General features: G+C 42.5%; 1 protein-coding gene across 1 annotated transcript; it reads right to left on the reverse strand.

Moving 5' to 3' along the window:
- Window positions 1-500: 500 nt before the first annotated feature.
- Window positions 501-7,721, reverse strand: LOC311139468 (cell adhesion molecule CEACAM1-like). The gene is made up of 7 exons (XM_084174348.1): window positions 7,479-7,721; window positions 7,029-7,283; window positions 6,684-6,804; window positions 6,421-6,449; window positions 1,111-1,193; window positions 760-792; window positions 501-611 (listed from the first exon to the last, which is right to left on the reverse strand). Exons 1-7 carry the CDS (start codon window positions 7,642-7,644, stop codon window positions 609-611), a joined length of 690 nt encoding a protein of 229 aa, XP_084030474.1. The 5' UTR covers window positions 7,645-7,721; the 3' UTR covers window positions 501-608.
- Window positions 7,722-13,632: the final 5,911 nt, after the last annotated feature.

The raw sequence follows: 13,632 nt of genomic DNA on the forward strand, positions 1-13,632 counted from the left end.
CATTCTGTTTTACTTCATGTAAAGCAATAAAGTACTCCAGCTTCTTTGCCTTTTTGGATCCACACTTCACAATACAGTGTACAATAAATAATTATATTTACTATTTAAATTAGATTGTGAACATTTACCAACCCCCTGCCCCCCCCCCCCCCCCCCCCCCCCCCACACACACACACACACACACACTTTCATAAGAAGCTTTTTTTTCTCAAAAAATAATAAAGCAGACAATAAAACCACATAAATGTATTGATTATTTACATGATATTACAGATCCACACTGGGTGTTATAATGCAGGTTTTAAATGTGTTGATGATGGAATTCACTAGAGAATGGTGGTTGAATGGAGGTACTGTATTTTCCAATGACTTCTTTTAGATTTTTTACATTTTTAGTAATTTAGCAGATGCTCTTATCCAGAGCTACTTACAGTTAGTTAGTGCATACATTTTTGGAATCGAACACACAACCCTGGCGTTGCAAATGCCATGCTCTACCAACTGAGCTATATCCCTGCCGGCCATTCCCTCCCCTACCCTGGACGACGCTGGGCCAATTGTGCGCCGCCCCATGGGTCTCCCGGTCGCGGCCGGCTACGACAGAGCCTTTACTGTTAGATTGGTGAGGGAGAAAAGAAAGGAACATTAACTTCCATTTATCAGCAGTGACACAGCATGAAGACCTTACAAACAACACATAAATACATTTTTTACAGTATTGCAGTCACATGGTACCTTGTGGTCTAACATAAAACTTACCATTATCCTAGTATCATAGATATTCTTGGAGTCCTGTATTTCATAATTAGAGATAAAAAAAATGGCATTACATAAAAGGCAACAGCCACACCAACAGTTGCCATGCCAAAATATGAAACCAAAGTCCTAAAAACTTTGATAGTGATCATATGTTAATGAATAACATGAAAGGGCCAGAGACTGAAGTGCCATAACAAAAACTTCCTGGAGAAGACTGTCATAACCAAACAGTCTTGGCATACAGTATTTTTTAACACTGTACATCAGCAAAGTTATCCTGGTTATTACAGTAAGTCTGTAGTAGAATACAGACGTGCACAGACACATCCCAGGTGACCAGGTCTTACTTACTGTCAGGGGTAAAGGTGGAGATTGATTTTGTCTTGTGTTCTCATACACAGGTGATGGGTTCTCATATACATGTTGCTGAGAGCCTATAGAAGATGCACAAGTAAAGGGGGTTGCACAGATGCTGATATTTTGTTATAATTAGGAAGGTGTCCTTAATTAACTCAGTCAGTGAGTGTACAAAACATGGTGTTACTAGATCATGTAATTTATCTGAATTCATTTTTCTGTGGAAACTGTAAATTGCTCTGGATAAGAGTGTGTGCTAAATGATTAAGGGCTCCATTCAATCAGATCTGCTTTAGCCAACATCCGCATTATGGTTGGTTTAAGCGGTGTCGGGTTGGAACTGCATTAGAGCTGTCAAATCCACAAGCGGCTCCTTGCATTATACCTAAAGCGAACATTGCCATTGGCTGCACGGAGTCGCATTAAGAGAAATCCCATGCAGCCTTCTTTACAAATTCGAGCACTGGAATGGGAGATATAATCTACACCTGGATTAGGCTGATAAAAATCCTCATTATTTTAATGATTTTCAATTTGAGTCATTATTTCTATATAATAATATTATGCCATTTAGTAGACACTTTTATCCAAAGCGACTTACAGTCATGCGTGCATACATTTTTGTGAATGGGTGGTCCCGGGGATCAAACCCACTACCTTGGCGTTACAAGCGCCGTGCTCTACCAGAAAGCCTACACTTTCTCGTTCTGAACTTCTAACGTGAGTGGGATGAGTGTGGCTTTGTGACAATGATCACAAGAGCAGCTGCTTTCCAATTTCACAGCTCCAACGCAGTTACACCTCCAACCTGCCAAAACATCAGCTAGGCGGGTGTTGGCTTTCACCGGTTAATGCTTCATCTGATTGAATCTAGGCCTAAAATGTCAATGTAAATGTGGGGTAAACAAACATAAATACACTGCTCAAAAAAATAAAGGGAACACTAAAATAACACATCCTAGATCTGAATGAATGAAATAATCTTATTAAATACTTTTTTCTTTCATAGTTGAATGTGCTGACAACAAAATCACACAAAAATTATCAATGGAAATCAAATGTATCAACCCATGGAGGTCTGGATTTGGAGTCACCCTCAAAATTAAAGTGGAAAACCACACTACAGGCTGATCCAACTTTGATGTAATGTCCTTAAACAAGTCAAAATGAGGCTCAGTAGTGTGTGTGGCCTCCACATGCCTGTATGACCTCCCTACAACGCCTGGGCATGCTCCTGATGAGGTGGCGGATCGTCTCCTGAGGGATCTCCTCCCAGACCTGGACTAAAGCATCCGCCAACTCCTGGACAGTCTGTGGTGCAACGTGGCGTTGGTGGATGGAGCGAGACATGATGTCCCAGATGTGGTCCTCTGTAGCTCAGCTGGTAGAGCACGGCGCTTGTAACGCCAAGGTAGTGGGTTCGATCCCCGGGACCACCCATACACAAAAAAATGTATGCACGCATGACTGTAAGTCGCTTTGGATAAAAGCGTCTGCTAAATGGCATATTATTTATTATTATGTGCTCAATTGGATTCAGGTCTGGGGAACGGGCGGGCCAGTCCATAGCATCAATGCCTTCCTCTTGCAGGAACTGCTGACACACTCCAGCGACATGAGGTCTAGCATTGTCTTGCATTAGGAGGAACCCAGGGCCAACCGCACCAGCATATGGTCTCACAAGTGGTCTGAGGATCTCATCTCGGTACCTAATGGCAGTCAGGCTACCTCTGACGAGCACATGGAGGGCTGTGCGGCCCCCCAAAGAAATGCCACCCCACACCATGACTGACCCACCGCCAAACCGGTCATGCTGGAGGATGTTGCAGGCAGCAGAATGTTCTCCACGGCGTCTCCAGACTCTGTCACGTCTGTCACATGTGCTCAGTGTGAACCTGCTTTCATCTGTGAAGAGCACAGGGCGCCAGTGGCGAATTTGCCAATCTTGGTGTTCTCTGGCAAATGCCAAACGTCCTGCACGGTGTTGGGCTGTAAGCACAATCCCCACCTGTGGACGTCGGGCCCTCATACCACCCTCATGGAGTCTGTTTCTGACCGTTTGAGCAGACACATGCACATTTGTGGCCTGCTGGAGGTCATTTTGCAGGCCTCTGGCAGTGCTCCTCCTGCTCCTCCTTGCACAAAGGCGGAGGTAGCAGTCCTGCTGCTGGGTTGTTGCCCTCCTACGGCCTCCTCCACGTCTCCTGATGTACTGGCCTGTCTCCTGGTAGCGCCTCCATGCTCTGGACACTACGCTGACAGACACAGCAAACATTCTTGCCACAGCTCGCATTGATATGCCATCCTGGATGATCTGCATTACCTGAGCGACTTGTGTGGGTTGTAGACTCCGTCTCATGCTACCACTAGAGTGAAAGCACCGCCAGCATTCAAAAGTGACCAAAACATCAGCCAGGAAGCATAGGAACTGAGAAGTGGTCTGTGGTCACCATCTGCAAAACCATTCCTTTATTGGGGGTGTCTTGCTAATTGCCTATAATTTCCACCTGTAGTCTATTCCATTTGCACAACAGCATGTGAAATGTATTGTCAATCAGTGTTGCTTCCTAAGTGGACAGTTTGATTTCACAGAAGTGTGATTGACTTGGAGTTACATTGTGTTGTTTAAGTGTTCCCTTTATTTTTTTGAGCAGTGTATATATATATAATTAGACATAGCCGCTGGAAGTAGTTTGGGGCGGGGGTACAGAATAAAAAATGGTGCCGGTGCTGAAAGGTCTATATTCGTCCGCTAATACAGGACTAGTAAATGCCCAGTGCACTACTTTTGTGATTTAAAAAAAACTAAATGTTTTTGAGTTCTTACCAGCATTTGTAACTTGAGTCTGATAATTATCTGTACAAAACAGTTAATCTGATAATACCTGTGGAATATAAAAATACTTGCTTGATATATCTTTTCTAGTTTCTTGAAATACTTTGCAAAGGCAATTTATTTTATGTGAAAGCTGAAATGATCTATTCATTCCTTTTAGTAGATGCTCTTAACCAGAGCAACCTACAGCAGTGAGTGCATACATTTTCATACTGGTCCCCCGAGGGAATCAAACCCACAACCCTAGCACTGCAAGCGACATGCTCTACCAACTGAGCCATATCATCACATCACATCATCACAAACCACTTGATGTCCTTTGATTCCCTTGGAGAGTTCATCAATGAGCTTGACGCCTTGATAAGTTCCTTTCCTGAGGATGGCTCACAGTTCTGGGTTACTTTAACCTCCCTACATATACCTTTGACTCATTTCTCTCTGCCTCCTTCTTTCCACTCCTTTCCTCTTTTGACCTCACCCTCACACCGTCCCCCCCTACTCACAAGGCAGGCAATACGCTTGAACTCATCTTTACTAGATGCTGTTCTTCTACTAATCCGTCGCAACCTTCGCTCTCTCTCTCCCGCTACTCTCTCCTCTTCCATCCTATCATCTCTTCACTCTGCTAAATCCTTCTCCCTCCAATCTCCTGATTCTGCCTCCTCAAACCTCCTCTCCTCCCTCTCTGAATCTTTTGATTCTCTATGTCCCCTATCCTCCCGGCCGGCTCGGTCCTCCCCTCCTGCTCCGTGGCTTGACGATTCATTGCGAGCTCACAGAACAGGGCTCCGGGCAGCCGAGCGGAAATGGAGGAAAACTAGACTCCCTGCGGACCTGTCATCTTTCCACTCCCTCCTCTCTACATTCTCTTCCTCCTTTTCTGCTGCTAAAGCCACTTTCTACCACTCTATATTTCAAGCCTCTGCCTCTAACCCTAGGAAGCTCTTTACCACCTTCTCCTCCCTGCTGAATCCTCCTCCTCCCCCTCCCTCCTCCCTCTCTGTGGATGACTTCATCAACCATTTTCAAAAGAAGGTTGACGACATCCGATCCTCATTTAATAAGTCAAATGACACTGCTGGTCCTGCTCACACTGCCCTACCCTATGCTTTGACTTCTTTCTCCCCTCTCTCTCCAGATGAAATCTTGCGACTTGTGACGGCCGGCCGCCCAACAACCTGCCCGCTTGACCCTATCCCCTGCTCTCTTCTCCAGACCATTTCCGGAGACCTTCTCCCTAACCTCATCTCGCTCATCAACTCATCCTGTCCGCTGGCTATGTCCCTTCCATCTTCAAGAAAGCGAGAGTTGCACCCCTCCTCAAAAAACCTACACTCGATCCCTCCGATGTCAACAACTACAGACCAGTATCCCTTCTTTCTTTTCTCTCCAAAACTCTTGAGTGTGCCGTCTATAGCCAACTCTCCTGATATCTCTCTCAGAATGACCTTCTTGATCCAAACCAGTCAGGTTTCAAGACTGGTCATTCAACTGAGACTGCTCTTCTCTGTGTCATGGAGACTCTCCGCACTGCTAAAGCTAACTCTCTCTCTTCTCTGCTCTCATCCTTCTAGACCTATCTGCTGCCTTTGATACTGTGAACCATCAGATCCTCCTCTCCACCCTCTCCGAGTTGGGCATCTCCGGTGCGGCTCACTCTTGGATTGTGTCCTACCTGACAGGTCGCTTCTACCAGGTTGCGTGGTGAGAATCTGTTTCCGCACCATAAAAAAACAATTTGTAAAGTGGTTGTCCCACTGGCTATCATAAGGTGAATGCACCAATTTGTAAGTCGCTCTGGATAAGAGCGTCTGCTAAATGACGTAAATGTAAATGTCTCAATGTACTCAATTACTGTGCATTCTTTTTCTTCATGGTGATGGAAAGTCTACACGTACAAACTTCGATGACCAGGCTATGTACAATACAGTAATGTACATTTACATTAAGTGGTTCGTAAGCATGGTAAATTAATACTTCACAAAAAGTGGTTGTTTTCCATGTTATTTGATCAAGAATAATATTTAATTTGATGTGGATGTTTGGTGTCTTTGCCCATTACTTTGCACCTTTTGATGCACCTTTTGATGTAAATGTTTGAGGACAGGATTTTGTTCTTTCTGTATTCCATTAGAATGACAATCACAGAGAAAGGGACAGGGCAACAACTCTTACAATTCCAACTATTGAATCCTGCAAGATACTGTTCTTAATTATAAAACTACCTTTTCTGCCAAAGCAGAGATGCTGAAAACATTTTTTTGCCGGCGCTACCGACATCTATATTGGTCCGCTAATACTAGTAAAGGGCCAGTGGAATACTTTTGTGATTAAAAAATATATAATATTTTTTTGTATTTATTCTAATTTTTCAGGGGGTGATGCAGCACCCTCAGCACCCCTACTTCCCACGGCTATGTAGTTAGATATGCCTGTAAGATTTAATATACAGTACAGTATGCGGTTACCTCCTTGATGGACTGGGTCAGCATTGGTTCTGAATGCAACAAGAAATAAACAATGAATGGTTACTGTTTAGAAAATTAAAAGAACATAATATTACAGTGCGTTTAACAGTTTACAGTAAAGTTATAAGAACATAATATTACAATGCGTTTAACAGTTTACAGTGCTTTTGAAATACATACAGGTCATATTTGTGACCAGTTTTGTTCAATGTGAACAATGAGCCTAAATGTTCTACTAACTGCAGGGAAGTTTCTTAACTCACCCGTTTTTCCTGATGAAGAAGACTGAAACACCAACTGCCACTCCCACAACCACCAACCCTCCAAACACAATCCCAGCGATGGCACCAGAAGACAGTCCATCTGGTGAAAAAGAGCCCTCCACTGAAGAGACCAGAGAGAGAATCATGTAGAGACGAGAGAAAGGCTACAGACAACAAGCAGTACTACACAATACAGTGCAAATGGGTGACATCTGCTAAATGATTAAAATGTAAATGTAAAGACACTAGTTGAAAACAACTTTGAAATGCAAAACTTCATAAGTAGAACTTTAACTATATATTTATTATGTACATTATTGTCTTTAAAGCTTCAGGTAACTTTACCTTTTACTGACAGTTTATGAACCTCAGATGTTTTGATTCTAGTGACATCATTTGTTGCTGTACAGGTGTAATCCCCACTGTCAGAGTATTCACTCTTCTCTTTAGGGAACTCAGGTGAATGTCCAGGTATCTCTGTTCCATTGAGCATCCAGGTGTAGTTGGCAGGTGGGTTGGAGTCAGCAGAGCAGGTCAATGTAAACTTCTGTCCTACTTCTATTTCAGTTGGACCCTTGATTTCCATACCATCAGGTCCATCTGTAACACAGAGATCACCTGTTAGTCATAGCTACAAGTGTATTAGTTTGTAATCAGTGTGACGTTGGAGTCATAATGGTTGGTGTAAAGTTTGTGTTCATTCATTGTTATATTTTTTTAATGTCCACCTATTGATGGTACAGTTGGTACATTTATCTGGTACATTTATCCCCAGGCTTATAGGGAAGTACTTACAGATTACATTCACAGTGTCACTGGCATTTTTAGAGCTGACAGGGTTGCTGACTCCACACAGGTATTCTCCACTGTCTGTTCTATTCGCAGAGTTTATAAACAGCACTCTGTTATTCTTAGAGAAGATGATATTGTCACCAGAAGACAGAGGCTGACCATCCATCATCCACTCTCTGCTGATGATGGAGCCGGAAGCATCACATGTTAAGGTGACAGAATTCCCCTCGATGATTGGAGGATTTGGGGAAGTTGTTATGGTAGCACCAGATATTGGTTCTGTGAAGGATAATGGTTATATTATGAATCAGATAGGTTGGTTTGATAATACAGATTGTAGTCTAGATTATAATGTATATGATATATAAACACAACCAGTCATGATGTTTTCATCTTAATCTTACTGCGAGGAACACATAATTCTGCAGAACTTAATATTAATATTATATTAATATTAATATTATTCGAACCACCAAGACTCTTCCTAAAGCTGGCCTTGGTCTGGGAGGTAACCAAGAACCTGATGGTCATTCTGAAAGAGCTCTAGAGTTATTATGTGGAGATGGAAGAAACTTCCAGAAGGACAACCATCTCTGCAGTTCTCTACCAATCAGGCGTTTATGGTAGATTGGCCAGATGGAAGCCACTGCTCAGTAAAAGGCAGATGAAATCCCGCTTGGAGTTTGCCAAAAGGCACCTAAAGACTCTCAGATCATGAGAAACAAGATTATACGGTCTGATGAAACTAAGAATGAACTGTTTGGCCTGAATGCCAAGCGTCACATCTGGAGGAATCCTGGCACCATGCCTACTGTGAAGCATGGTGGTTGCAGCTTCATGCTGTAGGGATGTTTTTCAGCGGCAGGGATTGGGAGGCTAGTCAGGATGGAGGGAAAGATGAACAGAGCAAAGTGCAGAGAGATCCTTGATGAAAACCTGCTCCAGAGTGCTCAGGACCTCAGACTGGGGTGAAGATTCACCTTGCAACAGGACAACAACCCTAAGCACACAGCCAAGACAATGCAGGAGTGGCTTCGGGACAAGTCTTTGAGTGGCCAAGTCAGAGCCCAGACTTGAACCCGATCTAACATCTCTGGAGAGACCTGAAAATAGCTGTGCAGCTACGCTCCCCCTCCAACCTGAAAGAGCTTGAGAGGATCTGCAGAGAAGAATGGGAGAAGCTCTCCAAATACAGGTGTGCCAAGCTTGTAGTTTCATACCCAAGAAGACTCGATGCTGTAATCACTGTCAAATATGCTTCAACAAAGTACTGAGTAAAGGGTCTGAATACTTATGTAAATGTTTTTTTGCTATAATCTCTAAAAACCTGTTTTTGCTTTGTCATTATAGGGTATTGTGTGTAGATTGTTGAGGGACAAAAACAATGTTTATAAATTTTAGAATAAGGCTGTAAGCTAACAAAATGTGGAAAAAGTCAAGGGGTCTGAATACTTTCCGAAGGCACTGTAGATTGCAAGCCCTGCCACATCCAACGAGCGTCAGAGCCGGTGTAGTAGGATTCAGTCTTAGTTCTGTATTGACGATTTGCCAGTTTGCCATTCGTAGAATTTAATGCAAGGGAAGCCAACAAGCATTTGGCCTCCCTTGATAAAAAAGTATAAAATAATAGCCAATCAGCGTTGAGCTAATCTGAGTGAGCTCAACTGAGAATGGTCCTGGCGCACCAAAAAAAAGTGTCAAGGGAAGCCAGTTTAGATTTGGCTTCACTCCTTTCACATCGCATCGAGAGAAATACATAATTTCTCTGTTATTTCTCATAATAACAGAAAAACTTGAATTATTGCATCTGGACTTGTCGGTTTTACTTAATTCTCTGTACTGGCCAATTCATACATTGTGCCCCTGGACTGAGAGGATGGAATATGTAGCTATAGTAGATGTAGAAGGCTATTGTTAACTAACTAAAGTTGCCCATGAAAGGAAGTTAGGCTAGCGAGCAAGCATTTTAGCTAGGTAGCCTAGGACAACAAAAAATTAAAGTGTGTACTGTAAGACAGTGTCATAGAACGTTTCGTCAACATGAAAGAGAGGAGGATGGCATTGGCGTTGCTCTATAAGTAGGGTGAGTCAACATGTTTTTTCTACTTGCATGCACACATGCACACACACATAGAACCATTGACAGCCACATCATATTTAGCTTATGTTGATTGGAATAAATTGTCTTTGGTATATTTTAGTTGTCACTGTATTAGACTAAACATAGGTGATTTGATGATGTTGAAATGTTGAAGTTGGTGCTGAATAGTGGAGGCAGCTCCTGTTTTCTTTGGGACTTGCGGTAACTCTCTGTTCTAAATCAATAGTTGTTTAGTAGTCCGAAAATGGCGGAAACATTAACTTGCTTGACCATGCTGTAGGTCATGTAACTGTTTGTTACATGCAATATGCTTTGTGGACTTCACCGGACAGAGGTTGCTCTCCGGTTTTGTAATTAAACAAATGTGAGGTTGAATTTATTCTGCCAGTGTGTCTTCTTATTGTCTCAGCCTTAGGCCTATATATCACGGTGTCAAGGCATATGAACTTATCACAACACATAGGTTGTAATATGGCATTTTTTTCTGGCTTGGCTACCCCAGTGATTTTACCCACGCACTGCTACTTGATTTAATAAAAATCCAATAGGCCTACATAGGCCGCCCTGTGCTGGTTAATGGATTCATGGAATTCTGATTGTTTACAGTTTCCATGGTGAATTATTCGTTTCACATTCATTCTAGCTACCCCACTGCCACTGGAGATACAGCATTTGTAAAACGATATATTGTTGCACAGGTCGTAGAGGCAGGCAGGTATATTTGTACAACCCCCAACTGTTGCAAACCAAATAGTAGCATGAAAAAATAATGTGTAGATGCTTTTTTCAAAAGGCAGATGAAGTTTATCAATTTCCTTCCTGGGCGGGGGGACAGTGGAATTATAAGATTAATACGTAATGGTATATCAACCAATCAGCATCCTGGATCCAAACAACCCGTTATGTAATATATTGTCAAACAGTTATTTAAAAAAAATTAAGGTTAAAGGTAATCATGTTGGGTGGCTTGGGTGTACAGCACAGGAGGTTGGTGGCAGCTTAATTGGGTAGGACAGGCTTGGGATAATGGCTGGAGCGGAAAAAGTGGAATGGTATCAAATACATCAAACACATGGTTTCCAGGTGTTTGATGCCCTTCCATTCGCTCCGTTCCAATCATTATTATTAGCCTTCCTCCCCTCAGCAGCCTCCTGTGATATACGGTATACACTACAGTATCAACTAATAATCCAATGCTATCTGCTTTGTCAAATGTGCCACTCAGAGCTCTCTTCTCATGTGTTAAACACACCATCTCTGTTGAAAGGGCCTTCTCTGCTACATACAGAAGAAGGTGTCCCGTCCAAACGCTTTTACAAAATGGAAGGAAAAGGAAAAGGTGTACTCAAACATCTTGGATAGGACTTGAGCACAAACCTCAAGCATTTCACCATGACACCCCAGAACCAGTTTCCCTTTCTTTAGAATTCTCCTCTGCGTCATCTACCACTTACCCAGCACAGTGATGTCAGAGGGCTCAGGTGTCTGGTACCTCAGGGTTCTGGTATTATGGGCCCAGCAGCTGTAGCTACCGCTCTGACTGGCCTGGATATTCTCCAGCCTGAGTTCTGGTCCCTTATTGGACAGCAGCGTTCCATTCAGAGCCCACTGAAACTGGGCAGGAGGACTGGACTCAGAGGAGCAGGACAGAGTGAGGTCTGACCCTGAGCCATACAGTACATCTGGAGGGGTCACCTTAATTCTTGTGTTTTCTGGACCATCTGTAATGAATGGTCCATGTAAAAACGCCACCATTAAAGAGGGGAAGTTGACCAACAGATACTTTCTAGACCATGTTAATGACCCATTGGACCATTTATTATTACTATGGGTCCATGTTATCAATAGTGTGTATCTAGCTTCAGTATCCCATCACCACCAACCACACAATCAGTCACCCAGCACGCACAATAGTGATGACAGCTTAGGGACAAAACATTTTAAAATGACCCATGAAGACCATTGAGACATGCCACAGAATGGGAACATCTTTTTAAAGCATGATGTGTTAATGATACAGTATATGAAGCAAGGAAAACATCTTCATGGCCTTAAAGGATTGGTTCAATATTTTGAAACAAATCTCAATTTTTGATGTAAATTGCATGCTAAAGAAGGGTGTTGTACACATGAAATTGTGTAATTTCTAACTTTATCCGTAACGTTATATTCTACTTTGTGCGACTCAAGCTATTTCCCCCTACCAGCTGTGTTGCTTGTCCATGTAGCCTGCGCAGCACAGCTGGTTAGGGGGAAACCACTCGAGTCGCACCAAATGGAATATAACTGTCACGTCCACTCCCACTATCACGTCCACTCCATTTCTTAACCCTCCCGTTGTCCTAGGGTCAAAATGACCCGCCACTGTGTTGAACCAACTTTATTTAATTTTTATATGTTGTCCTCTGTAGCTCAGCTGGTAGAGCACGGCGCTTGTAACGCCAAGGTAGTGGGTTCGATCCCCGGGACCACCCATACACAAAAATTTATGCATGCATGACTGTAAGTCGCTTTGGATAAAAGTGTCTGCTAAATGGCATATTATTATTATTATATTTTTGGGATCGTTTGTGAGAAGGAGGCAGTGAGACTTTAAAGAAAGTATCACTGCCTCCTTCTCACAAATGATCCAAAAAATATAACAATTAAATAAAGTTGGTTCAACACAGTGGCGGGTCATTTTGACCCTAGGACAACGGGAGGGTTAAACAATTGGGCAGGAATAGGGCCATAATATCTTGAGAGCTAAGTAGAGCATCACAAGCTGATCATCTTCCTTGTTTGAGGTTAAAGGCACCATGTACTCAGTGCTTCTCAAACGCTTGCACTTTATAAATGACGCAGAGGAGAATTCTAAAGAGTGTACATTAAAAAGGGGAAATTCGGTTTGGTCCATTTTGGGGCTAACATATTGATGACTAACTACTAGCAATTAATTACAATTGTATAATATAGATTTCTGTAAAATGTCTTAGGGATATCTTTGAAACTATATACAGTACCAGTCAAAAGTTTGGACACACCTACTCATTCAAGGGTTTTCCTTTATTTTTCCTATTTTCTACATTGTAGAATAATACTGAAGACATCAAATTATGAAATAACACATATGGAATCATGTAGTAACCAAAAAGGTGTTAAACAAATCAAAATATATTTTATATTTGAGATTCTTCAAAGCAGCCACCCTTTGCCTTGATGACAGCTTTTCACACTCTTGGCATTCTCTCAACCAGCTTCATGAGGTAGTCACCTGGAATGCATTTCAATTAACAGGTGTGCCTTCTTAAAAGTTAATTTGTGGGATTTCTTTCCTTCTTAATGCGTTTGAGCCAATCAGTTGTGTTGTGACAACGTAGGGGTGGTTTACAGAAGATAGCCCTATTTGGTAAAAGACCAAGTCCATATTATGGCAAGAACAGCTCAAATAAGCAAAGAGAAATGACAGTCCATCATTACTTTAAGACATGAAGGTCAGTCAATACAGAAAATGTCAAGAACTTTGAAAGTTTCTTCAAGTGCAGTTGCAAAAACCATCAAGCGTTATGATGAAACTGGCTCTCATGAGGATCGCCACAGGATAAGAAGACCCAGAGTTACCTCTGCTGCAGAGGATAAGTTCTTTAGAGTTACCAGCCTCAGAAATTGCAGCCCAAAAAATGCTTCACAGAGTTCAAGTAACAGACACATCTCAACATCAACTGTTCAGAGGAGACTTCGTGAATCAGGCCTTCATGGTCGAATTTCTGCAAAGAAACCACTACTAAAGGACACCAATAAGAAGAAGAGACTTGCTTGGGCCAAGAAACATGAGCAATGGAATTTAGACTGGTGGAAATCTGTCCTTTGGTCTCATGAGTCCAAATTTAAGATTTTGGGTTCCAATCGCTGTGTCTTTGTGAGACGCAGAGTAGGTGAACGGATTATCTCCGCATGTGTGGTTCCCACAATGAAGCATGGAGGAGGAGGTGTGATTGTGTGGGGGTGCTTTGCTGGTGACACTGTCAGTGATTAATTTAGAATTCAAGGCACACTTAACCAGCATGGCTACCACAG

The sequence above is a fragment of the Coregonus lavaretus genome (assembly GCF_964263955.1).
Source record: "Coregonus lavaretus genome assembly, chromosome: 13".
NCBI classification, from domain to species: domain Eukaryota; kingdom Metazoa; phylum Chordata; class Actinopteri; order Salmoniformes; family Salmonidae; genus Coregonus; species Coregonus lavaretus.